General features: G+C 42.9%; 1 protein-coding gene across 1 annotated transcript in view; it reads right to left on the bottom strand.

The window, feature by feature from the left end:
• Nucleotides 1-18,714, bottom strand: part of KIZ (kizuna centrosomal protein) — a 39,138-nt gene that overhangs the window by 7,974 nt on the left and 12,450 nt on the right. Inside the window, 4 exon segments of the mRNA XM_042881540.1 lie at nt 2,490-2,586; nt 11,008-11,167; nt 13,608-13,839; nt 17,078-17,225. Coding sequence (XP_042737474.1) covers nt 2,490-2,586; nt 11,008-11,167; nt 13,608-13,839; nt 17,078-17,225 — 637 coding nt within the window.

Genomic DNA, 18,714 nt, shown 5'->3' with positions numbered 1-18,714 from the left:
AAGACATGCACTGAAAAACCGAATATGAAAGAGCTCAATTCTTCCCATCTCCAGTACCATAATAGTGAAATGAGCATGTATAAATGTGCTAAGAGTATCTCTTTGCATCTTTTATAGCTTGTGTGTATTAATCTGTAAAGCTTATTAAGAAAGTCATTGCTATGCAAAGCAGCACCCAATCTCTTTCTCTTGCTTTTCAACAGAGCGCAGTGTTTAGCCAATAGGACCGGTCCCCTGCCCCTCATTCTGCATTCATAACATGCAACATTTGCACAATGTATCTCTCAAAGGCTGCTGAATAGAAAGCCTTAATACTCATGTAAACAACTGCAAACCAATTACTTAATGAATCAGGCCCACACATAATGAGGTGCCAGACAAAGAGCTATAAATGCATTTTTGCGCCCAAGCCTCCGCTTTAAAGTAAAATCCCTCAGCTGTAGTTTGGGCTTAACTGGCACATCATAATTATTGTCTCCAGGACATCAGAGGAAGCCATTTTTTTTATTTAGGTCCAGCAGGGTCTTTTTCGAGGTCACTCATCAGCTCAGTGACAAAACAGCAAAGAAGAATTTATAAAAAGTACCACAGCAGTACTACACAGTTATGTTTATTCTCAAGTAGTGGGTTTCGAGACCACTTGTAAAAGCAATAAAGCACGAGAAGTGACTGCACTAAGTGGAGAGCTTACATGTGAGCGGCCAAGAAATTTCGCCGCGTCCTGACCGCAAAGCAGCACCCAGATGCTGCCACTGCTCTTCCTGTGCCGCTCCTGCCGTGCTGCTCTGTGCAAAGTCCGTGTCAAGTGTCCAAAACAAGCAGTAGTCAGAAACTTCACCTTTAAAAAGGGAGGATTGCTTTCCTAGCCGTTTTGGATACGAACTTTGAGTCGCTGTAAGATTGGTTGCTTTGTTTTTTTTTGGGAGCACCATCAGTACCAGCGCACTCACTGCTGCTCAGCGCTGGAAGGCATGAAGCTACAGGGCAGAGTGATGCTAAATCTATCACAAAGGAGAATTAAAAAGAGCACTAAAGAAAGGACATCATATAAATAGCATCTGAAAAACTACTAAAGATGCCAAACAGTACCCAAGGCTTTTTTTTAAATAGCTGTCATCATTAATTATACGTATCTTACGTGCTTATTTAGGTGCTTATGCACATATTTAGCTGCTTAACAGCAATCCTGTAAGCAAGTTCCCCGGGGCTCTGTCCTTCTCTGCCTGTTATCCTGGGCTTCTGTGAATGACTGAAATTTAGCATTTCAAAATTCATCTACAAGCAAAACCCTTACACTTTCTAACATTAAGTATTATTCAGAAGCTCATCCTCAAGCAAACTAAGTTCCAGAAAATAGATTGAAAAATAAAGAGGAACAAATAAATAAGAGTTGGAGTCACGAGAGCTAATCCTAAACAAACGCACGAACGTCCTTCATCAATATATGATTACAGCTTGCCTTTATTCACTGTATTGAAGAACTGCAGGAAGGTTGTGTTCTAATTCAGAAGACAGTACTTGCAAAATCAGAATAGCCGTCTGTGTCAAAACTGGCCTCATCAATAACAATACAAAGAAACTACAGAAAGATATCAATGCTTATCAGCAGGACGAGTTAGAAATTTATCAGGATGCTTTAAAGTCCTTTCCTGAGTGCTATTAATGGCTGTCTTCAGCTGAGGAGCCACACAACAGCAGAGCCCACTTGCAAGGCTGTTCTAATAAGAGCAGATAAGAATCTAAAGCCAAGCCAATATTTCATGAGATGGCTGTGCTATATCCTATTTTCTGCTGCTGCTTGACCACTAATTTGATTGTTGCTGTTTGATTATCGTTACACGCCCATGAAGAACACGGGGAATATCTAACACAACTGCTCAGGGACCCAAAGCAAAGCACTGCAGCATTAAAAAAGTGTTTGTTTTTTTTTTTGTTGTTTGAGTTTAAAATTAAATAGACAGCATCCTTTAGGTAACTACAAGGCCATCGATTAAACGCGTTCAGTGTGAAAGCAAGACAGACATGCTGTAAATAGCCCAGTATCAAAAATAACAGGGGAAAAAACCACCAGTCTGCAGACTGTGAAAAGCATGATCCAGTTACAACTAGTTTACATCTCAGCTACACGGAGAAGAAACCCATCACTTTATTTCTTGAAGACTTTATGTTTTCTGTCTGCCCTTTTCCTGACAACTTCTATTGTCTGGCCTCTGAGTAGCCCTACTGAGAGCAGCTGTACACGCTAATTTGTGGTTCACTGAGATGTCAATTGAGTCTTAAAATGAGAAAACAACAGCTGCAAAACAATACTTGGCTTTGGTGCAAATATTTTCTAAGGTGTACCAGAGTTGAAGTTGTTTCATTAGATAAACATAAATACAAGCCTTAACCTCAGATCAAGTAAAAATCATCAGAGATTCAGTCACATTCTGCAGGCATTTCTCATTCCACTGAAACATTTCAAATGTTAAATCCTTTAATAACTTTACCTTGAGAGGTCACCGCTTCTTTCACTGGATGAACTGCTTTCGGAGCACATTTCTTGCCTTTCTTTTGCTTCGGAACCATTATTTCCAACACCACAACCTGCAAAGTGAAAAACACAAAGTATAAATTTTCAAACATTAAATCTGAAGACATCACAGCTGTGTGTCACTTCAGTGATCTGATGATGGTTTCTCGTGAACTCAGAAACCTTTGTGTGTTTTGATCTGTTTTAGAACAAAAGAGCAAACGCTGGGTTTAAGAACTGTATTGCATCACACATCAACTTTAAGCAAAACTTCAAGGATTTACTCTTTTTCTTCATTTTCTTTCTAATCCTCAAGTTCTAATTTACTTACCTTAATCAGGAGGAAGAGTTACTTTCATTCTCCTTCCCCTTAAATACATTAGTACACATTAGCATCTCTGAACACTATGATACATCAGTATTTTTAACCTTTCCTTTTCAAATACAGAGCTGCATTTGGGAGACACAAATCTTAGATTCTTCTATGACTCAACAGCCAACTTAACAATCAGCCATTTCCAAACCTTTTATCCAGACTTTCCTTTACTTCTTCCCCATTCTGTGCATCTCATTTTCTATTCTGTACAGATTGATTTAAGAAAGTAAATAGATAAAATTCTTTCACTGGAATGGCACAATTGCTCATGTTTGTGTTTGTTTCCGTGGACTATGATGCTTAAGTACAAATCCCACTATACAAGGCTACTTTGCACTACAAATTACAATTGGGACACCACAAGACCTCTATATACATGTATCTATACAGATGTGACTGAAAGTCTAAGCAAGCCCTGACCATGGAGGATTTCCAGGATGCAAGACTGGCTGTAGCTCAAAGCTGCAGACTGGGCGACGTAGGCATGCACTGAGAAACCACTCATCATAAAGGAACTAATATTTGTGCGTCTTTGCACATGACATCAAGAAAGTAAAAACTGTAATAAAGGAATTTAAGTCAGTGTAATCGGTTCAAAACTCCTAGAAATTGCTTTTTACTCCAACACTGCTCTTCAGGAGGACAATGTGGGCTACTACCAGAGTGGTTTCAGTACTACAGGGATCCCATCAGGCTTGCACCTCCCCTACATCAAATGGGAGCACAACCTACTTGTCCTTCACCTTTGAGACCCTCTGGAGCTTAGCTTTGCCCTATCTGTCAATTATAAAACAATACTGGGCTATCAATCCCCACTTCTGCGTTAGTTATGTCAGACTTACAGCCAATTAGTCAAACTGTTCCTCTCGAGCCTCTATGAATCTGCTTTTACACCCACATCAATGGGGAATCCTTCCAAGCCCTCAGAAGCTCACCATCTCACCTTTAAAACTGAGCTTGGTATTTTGTCTGGGTTGCAATACCTATAAAGCATCCAAGGAGGTTTAAACACTCGGAGCACTGTGCTCTTGCCTCATCTCCACACCTCAACATCATGCCCACATTGTAAGGCAGTGGAAGAGACTGCCAAGTGGAAAGAAGTATTGCTTAATGATTTCCTACAGCCAGTTCAAATGGTGAGAAAGCACGAGGGCCGCTCTGAAAATAATGCCTCCTATGTTATGATGTTGGTGGCACGGCAGTAGAGATTAAACCTTCCCACCAATGCCCCATTGCATGTTGTTGCCGTGTGACAGATGGCAGCAGAGGGGCAGCCTGACAGAGCGGCGTCCGGCATGGAAGTGCAGACGAAGCCAAGCTGTGTCATTGAATTCCACCATGCAGACAAAAAATGGCACGACTGAAATTCATTGCTTGCTGAACACTGACGGAGACCAAACAGTAGATGTGAGCACAGGGAGGTGATGGGTGGCGCATTTCAGCAGTGGTGACAGTGATGTGAAAGACAAGCCACGGTCTGGATGGCAGCATGCAGGCTCCTGCACATTACTGGCAAATATGCACCGCTAATGGCAGTGACTGTTGAAAAACTGTGTTGTGTAGCCATGAATTTGCATTATCAAACAGTCTTGCTGCGCCCTTTGTAGCTGTTGTAGCTTCCACATAAATAAATAGGAGGCATTACTTTCAGAGCAACCAATATATTTTGGAGCTCCCCAGCTCCATGTTAAGCATGTGGCATTTTGAGTATTCACTCTACAGCTGGCCAGTGCCTACTGCACAGACACAACTGAAAAAGCATGATAAAACAGCCTTTAAGCTTAAACTGGGATGTTAATAATGAAAAGTAAGTTGTTAATCCAGCCATTCGAGCAATTCTGCAAAAGAAGGGAAGCTGCTTTGCCACAGATGACACAGCTCTCCTCACATCTTTTTCCCCAGCGTATTCTTCCTTCCACTCAGAATTAGCAAAGGATCTGAGATACCACTATTAATTAAAAACACTCCACACTTTTCAACTTAGAATTAATTGTGCAGTCTGTATGGGTCAAAGCAGCTTTCATGTCAGCTTTTACAATTTTGTTCCAAACAAAATGGGTGTACTTTTCTTCATTAGCCACCAGTTCCAGGAAAAACTGCCATGGTTGCATAATGAACCACTATTGTTTTGTTCTGCTGAACAGCTGAAATGATCTTTGACCCAGAACATACTGTAGCAGAGCAGAACCAGGAAGAGGATATTTTCTCCATGCACTGCCCTATGGCCAAGGTTCCAGTGTTTATCAATGTACAGCCAAACATCTTTGTGACAAGAAAGTGATGCGATGTAACCTTCTGCAAAGAAAGAGAAGAAAGCTCCTGGTTATGTACTCACAGCATTCGTACCTTGCTAACTGTGTTACCTGAGAAAGAAGCTCCTACTTTTTGGCCATCAAAACCAACATCTCTGTTACACTTGGAGCCCTTAACTGCAGCAAGAGTCCCAGGAGAAGTGGAAAAAAACTCATCTATAGATATCAAGTGCTGTCATTACCAGCAACGCCCAAGAGCTTGACTTGGCATGCCCAGAAAGGAGAATGGTGCAAGCAATTCCCAGAGCTGCTGGATTTCCAGATGGGAGCTGGGGAAACAGGAAGTTTACTGCCAATGCCGTTTGTGAGGAAACCTCAAATCTGTGACCTGAGCAAGTAAGCAAGCAGTAGGTGTTGCTCTGTAGGGAGGGGAAGAAGGGCAACTGGAATGCCAATTAAAAGCTATCAACAGCAATTAATCATTGTTTCCAATAACAATCAATAATCACATATGTAAACACGCGTAGCTGGAGGGCAAATGAAGCCAGTGCCTTTGCAAGCTCAACTCAGACGTGGATCTGCATCTCCCTCGTACACAAGTGAGTATTCCACAAAAAAGGAACTTTGCCTTTTCTGTGTACTTTTCGCAACAATAAAATAGTTAGCAGCTTGGGTATTTCAGCTGTCACTAGACTTCAAAGTTAATAATGCCTTGAAAGGAATATTATCAGGATCAGCTGAGCCTGCAAGCTGTGTAGTTTTAGTTACCTTGGCAATATTTACTGCATTCACATTCAGGAGTGCTGCTCAGTCCAGGCTACCACGCTGCTAGCTGTGGCACGAAAATAGGCAACTAACAATAGCTCCTGCCCAGAGGAACTTCAAATCTGAACAGCCTCCTCCACCACATTAACACTAATTACGGCACTTGCTGATCATCCACAAAGAGCCATCTGGGATTAAACACAGGATATCAGCTGCCTTGCCACTGCCAGAACACAAACAGCCACTGTGCAAACCTCTGCCTTGGGACCGGAGGCTTGAGTGATCCCTACACACAGCTTTTATAACGTGCTGATTTCCCCTGCGATACAGCAGAAAACTTGCTTACAGGGAGAGGATAAAGGCTACCTGCGAATCTGATAGAAGGATGTGCTCTTCTGATAAAAGGAGGTGATAGGAGGATGAGCAAACAGATGAAAAAAGATCTCCAAATTAAGAGCAGAACTCTGCAGTGGCCAGTAGCCAGAAGGAGGTCAAATATCAACAAATATTGCCCCTGCTTTCCTTTGAAAAAAGAAAGCATAAAACACTGTCAGCATCACAATATACCAATGCATGATGCTCCCCTCTCAAGAGGGTACACATCTGATGACCAGAGGGCTCATGGAATCCCGATGGAGCAAGCTGGCCCAGTGAGAGCACTTCCGATAGCTGCTGCCTCCGCTTGAAGACTGAACAAAGCTTTGCACTCAGAATTCACAACTGAAAGATGTCTTCCTCAAACTTACTCAAGTTGAGCAATGCAAAATATCACCTACTGGAGAACGTAATCCAAACTAATTTAAGCAAAACATACAATTTCACGCTGTGCTGAGGTACTTCTGTCAAACCAATAGTGATTAATCACGTATAGATGAACTTTTTTTCTTTTTGGCAACAGCAGCTTGTAATAAGATTGATATCAAATGAAGCAAAACGTTGGGTAGACTTAATAACGCCTTATTAGCACACTTCAAGTGGAAACTCAGGACCCTTTCAAGTCCAGCTCAAAGAAGGACCTCACTGGGAAAGATGTGCAGGCATGGAAAAAGTGTTGGCAGGATTATTGGCTCATTAAAGGTGACCTAAAAAGGAAAACAGAATTGGTTTTGTGCCCTTTCATGTTTCCCTATGATACGTGAGAAGGACCTTTTTATTGTATTATACACACATACACACGTTTTTAATACTATTATTATTCTTTGGAGTGTTTTTCCTCCTTATGTCTACATTAGAGATTTTTCCACCTGGAGTGGAAATGGAACATGACATCTGTGAAAGCGAAGCCTGATGAGCAGAGAAGCAATGCCATTTTTATTCCAATACTTTACAGCTTTGCTGTCTATTTAAATCGAAGACATACATGAAGGATAGGAAGAGAATCTATTTTTGTTGAAGATTTAACAAACCTACCCCTTCACTAAAACCTGCAGTTTCCTACTCGTGAGACATTTAAACTCTCATCTGCAAAACCAAAAATAATGCATTTTATCATTTTTCATCTCCCATCATTTGCCTACCTGAGGAACAGGTAAAAGGGCAACCATTTCTTTTACGTGTCTTCCCGAGAGAAAAAAGTAAGCATCCAACAAGAGAAGCAGAATGAGTCCATATACACTCCTCTACCCCCACATAACTTCAGCAGCAGTGAGGTCACCATTAATAAAATGTGGATGAGATCAACAGCATTTCTTAGGCTGAGAGGCACCTTGCACAGCACAAAACTCTCTCTGAAGTCCCTTAGTACAACACGGCTCTGCAAGGTGAAGAAGGGGCTCTATGGAGGAAATCACCTTGAAGTATGAGCTGGATCAATCTTGTGCCCTGAGCTAACTTGCAGGCTTGGAAAAAGAATAAATTTTTATTGCCACAAATAGGAGTATTTACAGAATGTTAAAGTATTTGGTTCCTTTTTTTTCCCCCCTCCCTGTAACAGAAGAAAAAAGAATAAACCAGAACTATAGAAGCACCCGTCAATTCCCATTGGGAAAGGCTCTCATCTCTCACATTGAAGTCCATCAAAACCTCAGTGCTTCCAATGCTTAAATCAAAACTTACAGCCCTTAAGGGATACAGTAGGCACTGAAAAAAAAAAAAAAAAAAAAAAAGAGTTTATATCCATTACATATGGAAAATAATTGTATAACAAAATGGTTGTGTGTAGCAGTCCACCTAAAGACAAAAAACCAAACCACCTCACAAGTCATTGGAGCCCCAAAGGCAGGGCTGAACAGTTTCAGTGCTGCAGGGCTTGTAATGGTGAGCACAAGGCAGGGAGTGACAGGCAGGGAGAGTGAGGAGCCAGGAAAGAACAAGAAGCCTGCAGAAGATGATGGGCTGAAGATGAATCGCAGCTGAAAGGAGCAACTTTGCTTTCAACTGAGATATGAAAAGCCTCACTCCCAGAGACGGCAGAACGCTGGCCAAAAAAGTAGCTCATAAAGCAGATTTGAGAAGAAAGCATTTTTAACTTAAGTTACCATTTGCAGCATTCAGGCTAGGAGGAGTTTCTCAGCATTTTTACAACTAGGAAATATTGGTACTTGCACGTCTATTCAGTGAGAAGCTCTGGGAGAGAATGTACACTGTGGTTCAGCTTTGGACCAGCTGCAGCCCAGTCCAAGAGCCAGGTTCTCAGGAGGAACTGCCAGTATGCAAAAGCTGCTGGGCTTCCTGGCTCAAAACAGCCATGCTACATCCTGAATCTGGCATGGGGAGAAGCAAGCCAGAAGCCTGGGCAGCTACGCACATCCAAATCGAAGCCTGTGTTCTCACTTAAAAAAAAGAGATCTGTGCTGGCATTAGAGGAAGCCGCCATTCCTCACATCCTTCTTGCTGGTGATGTCTGCAGATGATGGACTTTAAATCACAATCCTCTTAAATCACAGACAAAAATCAGAACAATCCCAAACTCTGCCAAATCTTGGATGAATTTTCAATTTATTTCAGGAGAACCATTTAAATGGCTTGTGCGCTTTTAATTCACCTAAAAAAAAATAATAATCATCACAGCTCACGTTTTACAATTACATTGCCATGTGCAACTGGAGGACATTTTAAGCAGCAAGAAAAACGAAAGCATTCCACTCTCAAAGCCTCAGAGAAAAAAAAAATATTCTAAGTTTTATGTGGCTAACATAGTAATATTATTGCCGCAGTATAATTCAGGGATACAAGAAGCACGTTTTTATATTTCAGCTGCAAATTAGGCTCAAAAAGCTGCAGAGGAAAACCTCCATAGAGAAATGAATTGCCCTCCGAAAGACAGGCTATTTTTAAGTCGTAAAACAGCAGAAAGGCAACAGCGAGAGCTGTATAAACAGATGCCCTCGCACCTTTCTGTCGGAGTACACACCTGCATAAATAAACAGTTAGCCAAACATGCCCATTTATAACGAAACAGCCCACGACTTTGCAAAAATCAGGCAAAAGCAAATTGAGACTTATTGCAAAAAGCTCTGCCCGGAATACTAACGCGTTATTGATACTTCACAAGCTAAGAATCCTAAGCGAGCCCAACGCATCTGCTGCGGGGAGATCTGAACACGGCTTGATAAAACCTTATTGCTAAAAATTTGGTGTTATCAGGCAGCTTTTGTAACAGAGGCAAAAGCACAGCTTCCTGTCTAGCGGGATTTTTCCTCGCGCTTATTCTAATGATACACATTCAATTAGGAGAGAAAAGAAAAGAATCAAATCAGAAACATCTGTAGTTTGCCATATAATTACTGGATCTTCCCCACGGAGACTGACCTTCGTAACACCGACACGAGGACCTGAAAGGCTAAATGACGGGATATTCGCGCGGTTTCAACGTGTAACATGATTACAAGGAATTAAATAGGCACTGTTATTTCCCATCTTGGTTTACGTGAAGATGAGTGCGTACTTTCTGATCCCGTGTTTCATCTCTGTGCTCGGTGTGTAGGAGCTGAATTTACTCACTATTAGCGGACCCGAGCCCCTGAAAACACCGTGTTTTGATTATATAATAAAGTTGAATACCACATTTGAGGTTAATATGCAGCCATTACTTTTACCTGTAATAGGAATCTTTCCTACCACACTTTCTTCCTGGCTCTCATCTTCACACCAGCTTGTGACTTCTGTATGGGAACACACCATAATGAAACCCATTTCAAAGTGGCTGCGATCAGACTGGTTTGTTTTCTTTTAAGCCCTACTCCCTTTAATTTCTCACTTTTGTTATCTCTTATTTATTGATCTAAACTATCCATTACCGTTCTTAAAAGAGGCGCCTACTGTGAACTTTACTCGAATGCGGAGCTGCTGCATCTCTGTAGCTCCCAGAGAAAAGGAAAAGCTAACCAAATGTCTGAAATAATTTAAGACCCAATGGATTTCAGAAACAAACAGCCAACAGTAACTCTGCGATCTTGTCCAGCAGCCCGACAGCCGCAGCATAGATCATACCCACCGCTGAAAATTAGTTTAAATCAAAGTCTCAGTCTCCTCCGTGGATAAAAGTGGCGTGGATTTAGGGGGCCTAAATCAGTTTGTTTACATGTGCTGTGTGAAGAGCGTTGCAACCTAATTGCCTGTCTCTTCTGGACTTTGATGTGAGGGATGCTCTGAGAGCAGGCTGAGCAAGTTCTTGTCGCCAGTTACTACACAGCGCTAATACGTTACTTCCTTATCTGAAGAAATTAACTGGATTTTCACAAACATCCACCTTTTAAGAATGGCACTGCACACACCTCTCTTACCACCAGCCCTTTCGCTGTGGAAAATCTGTTCTGCATTCTGGCTTCACAAAAAGCAAAACAAAACAAACACAGCTAAGATATCACACCATTTCTAAACAGCAGGCATTTTCAAAATATACCTATGCATATAGAACCCGCTTTAACAACTACCACAAGGCTTGATTTTCTATCTCAATTGAGAAAACTAGTCCCTGTAGGTAGCACTCACATTAAGAAGTAACAAGAATGACCAAAATGCAGAGAAGTTTAAGGCAATCACCAGAAGCTCATTACAAATATTAAGTCCCTGGCAGATTCTGATGGAAAACACACTTGTATCTCACAGCAGGGCACGGTGGCAGCTCAGAGCACACAGGCAGAGCTTTTAGCACTTGTTACCTTGCTTTCCCATGCTGTCGAGCCACGGAACATGTTTTGCCTGCTCCATTTCCCTGCCGTCATTTGGGATCGATGGCAAGCTGTAAGATGATTCATTACTCTGAACAGATGACCCATCTCCACACTGTTCTGCAAGGACCTCTCTCAGCAGCAGTGGAGCCTGAAGCATTAAAAAATAAAAACCACCACAGCCCTATTATTCCGAGTCTCGAGAGGCAGCGGTTTCCAATGTACATTTAGGCTCATCTACACTTCACAGAGCAATCCGCTTGCAGGGTATTTCTGCTAGATGCTGAATTACCTCTGGGTTAAACCACTGCTCGCGTGGGTACTGCGTTCTGCCTTCAAGTAACACAAACCTGGAATTTTTCTTTTAATCTCTAGGTTTTCTGGAAGCTGTGTTCTGTGCCTCACGTACCCTCCGTAAGCACAAGAGACTGAATAAAAAGTTTCCCTTTTTCCATTTCGGGTACAGCAGTAAGGCAAGTTAGCATGCATTGCCAGCAACAGCTGCAACAAAAACACCAGCGAGGTCAATGAATCTGACACCAGAAAATCCAATCTGACACCAGCTTCTGATGGACTTGACTCAGATTTTAACCTGTACTGTCACAGCATATTCCTCAAGTTCAGTCTCTCCTGTCAGGGTGCAAATCCTTGCAGCTCCAGCCTGGCCTCTGTTAATTAAACATCCCTTTTGATGTCCTCAAAAAATTAAGCTGAAAGTAGATGCTTTTATAGGGAGCTGAAATGAACTGAGTGTAATTATGGCCAAGTTATAAAGCTTTGGGGGCACTTTTTTTTTTTTTGTCTTTGTTACTTATAGGGCATCCTTTTGTTTTCCTTCTGTACCACAAAGCATGGACCAGATTCTTTAAATCTACAAGCTTTTTGATCTTATTACCTGTTTAATAAATGAGCCAGCCTTCAGCAACATAGGCCAACATCTCAGAGATAATCCCAACTACTTTAACTTCATCTACCTGCACTTATCTGAGAAACTGGAGAGGCTTTGAGACCAAAACCAAGTGGGGCTCATAAGAAAGGTTTTCCTTCCAGCATCCACCCCCTCCTCATTAAGCCCATGTTTATTTGGGAGCACATCATGGCAACTTTTCAATCTCAACTTGCACTGCTGCCATTCTGTGCTTGGAAATCAGGTGTTTCAATGTGGAAAATGCATCATGGGATTCCATTTAACTGAACAGATTTTCTTAAATGGAAAAGTAGATGTTGAAGGCATATGTGTGGGCCACAGTAATGTGTAGCAGTAAGCAGATCATTACTATATATTTACCCATAAAGCTTGTGTTACTAAGCTTTGACTTAGAACAAGTCTGTGTAGAAGATTTTAAATGTATTATACATTTATCTGCCATCAGCAGGTATTTTTCTAATATTATTAAAACAAAAACATTCAAGAAATAGATTGGACTGCTTTGCTAATGTCTCAGGAGAAACTAGAGGGCAGAAAAGTTTGGCAAATATTTTTGCACTGGTGTTATTTCATATTTTATATACACATGTATGTATGCGTACATGTTTTTCTTTCCCTGTAAAGGGAATGCATCTCAGGATTACTTGGTTCTTCAGTGACCCACTTCTCTGGAAATGAGCCCCTCATTCCTTTTGCATAGATGTAAAGAAGAAAACCTCCAACAAAAATTGAAGTTAGTTTATAAATGCCCAGTTAGAGTCTAAAAAGGACACACGTGCTGCTATCTGTAAAATGCTCAGCAGATTTAGCATACCAAACATAATTCTGTTTCTTTAAAAAGAAAAAACCCACTATCATTCATGATAAAAAGCTATTAAGCCACAGAGAAAGGCAGATGATATAAGCCTCCCGATAAATTTGCACCGTGACAAAAGGCGTTAGCTTCTTAAATCAGCAACAGGCCCAAAGGGTGGAAAAGATGCTGCAAGGATCTTCGTGGGCTTCTTGTTCCATGGGGAAAAGCCCTCAGACACACAGAAAATCTAGGTTCTCTCCACAGACACTTCTAGCCATCTCAAAGACGGATTAATGAGCACTACTCACTCATCCTCCCTGAGTACCCAGGTACTGGGCAGCATTCAGAGGCACAGGGCCTGCTTCACTTTAACTGCATGTGCAATTTAGTCCCTTGGTGTCAGTTATTCAGATATTCATACATGTACATTTCTATAGATATACACAGATGCACAGGTGTATGCATCTATGTTTATTTATTGCTCTCTACAACTTGAAAGGAGGCTGTGTGAGGTGGGGTCGGCCTCTGCTGGCAGGGAACGGCCATAGGACGAGAGGGGACGGCCTCACGTTGTGCCAGGGGAGGTTCGGGTTGGCTGCTAGGAACAATTCCTTCTCCAGAAGTGATTCTGCACTGACACAGCTGCCCAGGGAGCGGTGGTGTCACCTGGAAGAGTCCCAGAGCCATGAGGATGTGGCACTGAGGGACGTGGTTATTAGGCATGGTGGGGGTCAGCTGGGGTTGGACTGGATGATCTCAGTAGAATTATTATTGCTGGAGAAGACTAAGACTTACCAAACACACTGGGTACACTGGAAAGCCTCAGGACACATCATCACAGAGGCTCCCCACACCCCCAAAACTGACCTGGCTTCCTGGTGTCTCCTCGCCCGAATCCAGCGTGCTGTGTGACACTGCAGCCAGCTCCTCAGTACACAGGTGCTCATGCTCCTCCAGGAAGGCAGCGTGGCTCTTCAGCGAGGCCTGCAGTGTGGCCACATCCCACCCCTCACCTGGCTTGGCTCTGGGGAGCTGACAGAGGACAGCTGCCTCACTGGCCTCCACATCTTCTTTCAGACTGCCATCCTGGCTGCAGGAGCTGCAAAATAAAGCAGGTGAGAAGTTTATTTCATGCCCAAAGAGACAGCCAGAATAGGTATGGAGGTCAAGTCCACCTGCAGCCACTTCCTCAGTTGTCCCTTAAAATCCTCCAACAATTAGGTCTTTATGGGAACCCTACCTTAAGGGGTCTGAAATTTAATTTTAAACAGGACTACAAAGCCCTTCCCAGCTTGTGCAATGAAGTGAACAGTGCCACAGAGTGACAGCCAGGGTAACCTGGTCCTCCTTTTGTTAATGGGGGAGGTAGGTGACTTTTTTGCTCTTTTACCTCAAATATATTGTTTTCCCAGTTGTTACTCTGTACCCTGGCAAAGCATTATTAGCCTCTAAGCGGATGCTCTCCCTCCTGGAAATAAGAATTTACTGCATACACAGAGAGCAGGGCTGCAAAAAGTGATAAATTTAGGAACCAGCATTTGTCTGGCAGCACCTAGCATCAACATCACTGCAAATCCCAATTTAGAGAAACAAACAAATGGAAAATAAACCATCAACAAAGCAACCCACAGACGTCTTTGTTTGTTAAGACTGAAGTCTTTTCCACACATACTCCCCGTTCCCAGCTGAGGAGCCAGGCAACTCTTATATCCCCAGCCTTTTCTATCCAGCTGTTGGGAAATGGAATATTTCAAAGTCAAACAGAATATGCAGAAAAACCCTGAATGCCTCAGAAAAATGGTTAGTGAAATGATGCTGTAAATCACAAGGAGGTTCAAATGGTTGCAAACAGTAAGAGAGGAATAAGCATCTGGCTTTTTTTTATTTGTATGTACTATACAGAGCACATGAGCAAAGGAGGCTGAGAAAGGCATGTTACATTTTCCTACAACGTGCTGTTTTCCTTTGATGATCAAACATCAGCTTCTTTATTCCTGCATTCCCTGCAGCATTTCCACATCAGCTGCTCAGGACATCAGCACAGTGGAGCTGGACCTGACGCTGAGCTCTGCAGCAGGGAGAACCAAAGCCCTGGGAACAGGAGTGCTCCATAGCAGGACAGAACAGGGCCTGAGAGAGTTTTTCCTGAACATGCACCTGCACAACGACCCAAGTGCAGACTCCAGCAGTGAAGCAAAGCAGACTGAGCCTTTCCAAGGGTAGATCTGCCCGCTTTGTGTGGCAGTTTCCAGCCCAGGTCTCCAGCAGCCCCGAGGAGCCCGGCTGCACCCAGGTTTTTGTGCAAAAGCCAACAGCTACACAGCCAGCCTCATTTTACCAACTAAAAGCTCTGCATGATTTTGTAATTACATTAAGATACAGCAGAAGTTTTGCTTTCTATCAGCCTGTTCAACGAGAGCCAACAATTAAGCGAGAGCCACTCTGCATTGAGTGGAGTTTCCTAGACATCTGATCAGCTAAACAATGCCAGGGAGATCGCATACACAGTTAAACAGTGCTTTTTCTTCCCCCAAAGTCTTACAAAACCTGTATTTCAGCGGCCGGCTCATTTCCTATTGTTTCCCTCCCCCTGGGTGGTCTTTCCAGGGTGCCACTCGAGAGGGATACAATAATAAAAAGGGAAGGGGAAGGAAGGGACACCAGCATAAAGAAAAACAAAATGTATGACAATCTGCAGCAGGCTACGGATCAGAGGTCAGCAAACAAGAGGTCCTTCTCTTTTACAGGTTGCTTCCTGGAAACAGTCTGATTAAGCTGACAGCTTGAATTATGTGTTACATTTTGTAATGCACAATCCATCTGTGCTAAGTCCTCTTCAATGCAGCTGAAGCAGCACAGGCATAAGCTCTGCCTTTTTCCACCCCTTCAACACCGGCCTTAAAATAGTCATCATCTTTCTGCACGCTAATTCTCAGAGACCCTTTCCCCATCCATTTTTAAGCCCTGGAATAAAGGGCAGGGTACCCTGAGGAATGCCAAAAGGACAGAGCCCACCGGAGGGCTGAGGCAAAAGGCACGCAGCCCTGCAGGACTGACATCCATCGAGCTCTGCAGATGCAGCACAGGCTGTGGAGATGCCCCACGGCACAAACGGGCTTTGGTTCAGCCACCATTTTTAATAACTGTGATAGCAAAGTGGCATCACCCCACCAGGAGCTGTCAGCGAGCCTCGCAGCCTGCACGGAGTGACCTTTCCCTGCAGCATCGCCTCTCTGGTTAGCAACCTGACAGTGTTATCAGGATTAGTGCTCCTCCAGCTGCTAAAGGCAGGCTGAAACTCAGTTTAAAAAAAAAAGAAAGCCTTGCCCTGTGGTAAAATACAACATACAAACACTTCCCAAGGGAAAAAATAAAAACCAACTTCTTTTCCTTAAGCCTCAAAAAAAGACCTTGTTACAATGATGTCTCTGAAGTAAGGCACTTTCCCCAAAAACCTGGAACTCCCTGATACGCAGCACAGATCTTGTTTGTTGCTGAGTGAGCTACAACATCCAAACTGCATCCATAGCAGTATATGTAAACGAAGCCCACACTCTAATTACTTGCAAACTTCTCCTCAAGACTCCCAGCTCATGAATTACTTTGCAAGACTCAGGCACACGCACTGAATTTCAAGTGCATTGGAACGAAGGACTTTGAAAGAACTTGTTACCAACTCAGCAACAGAGAGGCTATGTATCGCTCCTCGGCATCTTTCATGCCTGCCATTTCTGAAACTTTATCTGCATTTCAGTTTCCCATTGAAACAAATTTAAATTTGGATCTCTTCTGCAGATACACATAGCAGTGGAGATCACACTTTCATGGCCTTGAGAAACTAAGGTATTCAGCTTAGCATGATGTGAGAAGAGATACTCCCCATTCTGGTTTTAGTTATGCTCCAGAGATAAAGCGAACATTAAAACCTTTCTCATAATTTAGCTGGCTTCAGGAGCACTGCACAGTATTTTTGTCAGCTCCTGAACAGCTAGGCATCACTAGCATCTACAGGGAGAGAACTAAAGGTTACATTACCACCACTCAGCTATGACTTCTCCAGCAAAGACAAGTACCCTGTGCAACTTCCCTGCAAAATGTTATGATTAACAGGTGTCACACAAAAGAAAAACTGTGTGTAAGCTATTTAGATGTAAATGAGATGATGTTTCCATAGCAAGCAGCCTGATGCAAATGTGAAATGATAAAGTTGCACAAGTGTATATTGGTGGCCATTAGTAGCTGCTCAACTAGCATCTCTTAAAACAGGGACTGGCAGTGAGATCGGTACCCACCAATAGGTGAACACAAATATAGGAAGAAGAGATGCAAGGACGTACCCGTCAGGCACCGAGCTGCCCAAGGGCTCATCCTCTGCTGCACTGCAGCTGGGTGGCTGCAAAGAGGAGTTCTCTGCTGGGTGGGTGCTGCTGCTGCTGCTGCTGGCCTGGCTGGCTGCCTGCTGGGTGTTCAGGTTACATCGGGGTCCTGGAGAAACAAGTAATAACAAAATTACTCCCGGAACATCAGCAGAATCTGTATACCGCGATGTATGAAATTAAGACAGGATGAGCTACTCGGTGCACTCTCTCACCTCAAAGGTGTGAGCAAGCATCCCTCCACCTGGGATTGCATTGGGCTTCCCATGCCCCCCCCCAACATTCCGTGTCCTTCTGCACTTCCCTCGCAAGGGGGAGTTCAGGCAGACCCCAGCCATGCTCCCAAGCTTGGGTTTGCAACCAGAGCTCAGGACCAGCCAAAACGAACCCTGCCGTGAAAAATCACTACCCCAAAATTATCTCCTACCTCCCCAAATTGCCTTGGAAGAAGCAACGAAACAGACAAGCCTAAAAAGGTGGTTGTTGTTGTTTTTTATGATAAAGCTTCAGAAAACTTTCCCTGTGTTGGAGAGAAAGGGTGGGAGATAGAGGGAGGGGAAATACACCCAGAGAGTCCACACATTTCCTAAATCTTGCAGAAGAAACACACACTTCAGTGGTTTTTAAAGTCAGCACATTAGTTACCTTCTCTAAAGGAGAAGAGTACAGACACTAACTGTACCTAATAACAACATTTTCTCCTTAAATGACAAAAATTAAGTGGACCAACTATTGCAGTAATAAATAAGCACTGCCACAGAAATCCCCAGTTTTCCATAAAAGATGCCCATGGGTTTGAACGAAACAATATTCACAGCTACTGGTACTGCATCCAACACTTCAGCCCAACTCAGGCATGGGTTCCCTGAGGCCCCAGTTCTTGATGGCTGTGACAAGTGCAGCTTATGCCAGGACCTTCCAGCCCTGCACAAAGCCTGACAGCGGTGACAAGGGACAGCATCAGATGAAAGAAAACATCGGGAGAGAAGTTATTTAGGAATGGATAAAGAAATGGAAAAATAATAATAATAAAGAAAAAAATTAAGAAAGGATGCCAGAAAAAAATAAATCTACCAGAGATCATCTGGTGCAGATGCCAGCCATTGACTATAAAGAAAACCATGATCATTACAGGATAGAAGTCCCTTCATGTTAGGGTTGCCACTGGTTTCCATTAGGAAAAGCTCATTTTTAGTATTTCCTATGTAGCTTGGAAAACTTAAAAGCTAGAAATTGCTGTATCAACTGGCAGGGCAGGGGAAGATATTCCTGCTAGGTCTTAAACAGAAAAAAGAAACAAAGGAAGAAACAGTTACTTAGAGACAAATCTTTGTCAGTGTGATTTGAAGAACAAGTCTGTTAGCTTACTTGAAAGTAAAGAAGGAGAGAAAACATTTTGCCATGATAGCAAAAGAAAAGGTGAGATGGTAGGAAGCAGCCTTTAAGTGCAGCCTTCCATTCCCATACATGTGCAACCCAGCTGGAAGACAAGCATCACATCCCTCAGGAAAGCAGGAACAAGTCAGAACAAACAGTAGTTAATCTAGCCTCCTACATGGAAGTGCTGATTCTTGGTCTACATTTGCAAATCCAATTTT

The sequence above is a fragment of the Lagopus leucura genome, unplaced genomic scaffold, assembly GCF_019238085.1.
Source record: "Lagopus leucura isolate 7727_CA_CO unplaced genomic scaffold, USGS_WTPT01 Super-Scaffold_73, whole genome shotgun sequence".
Taxonomy (NCBI): Eukaryota; Metazoa; Chordata; class Aves; order Galliformes; family Phasianidae; genus Lagopus; species Lagopus leucura.
The sequence above is the reverse complement of the archived record's forward strand: the minus strand, read 5'-3'. Positions and strand labels throughout refer to the sequence as shown.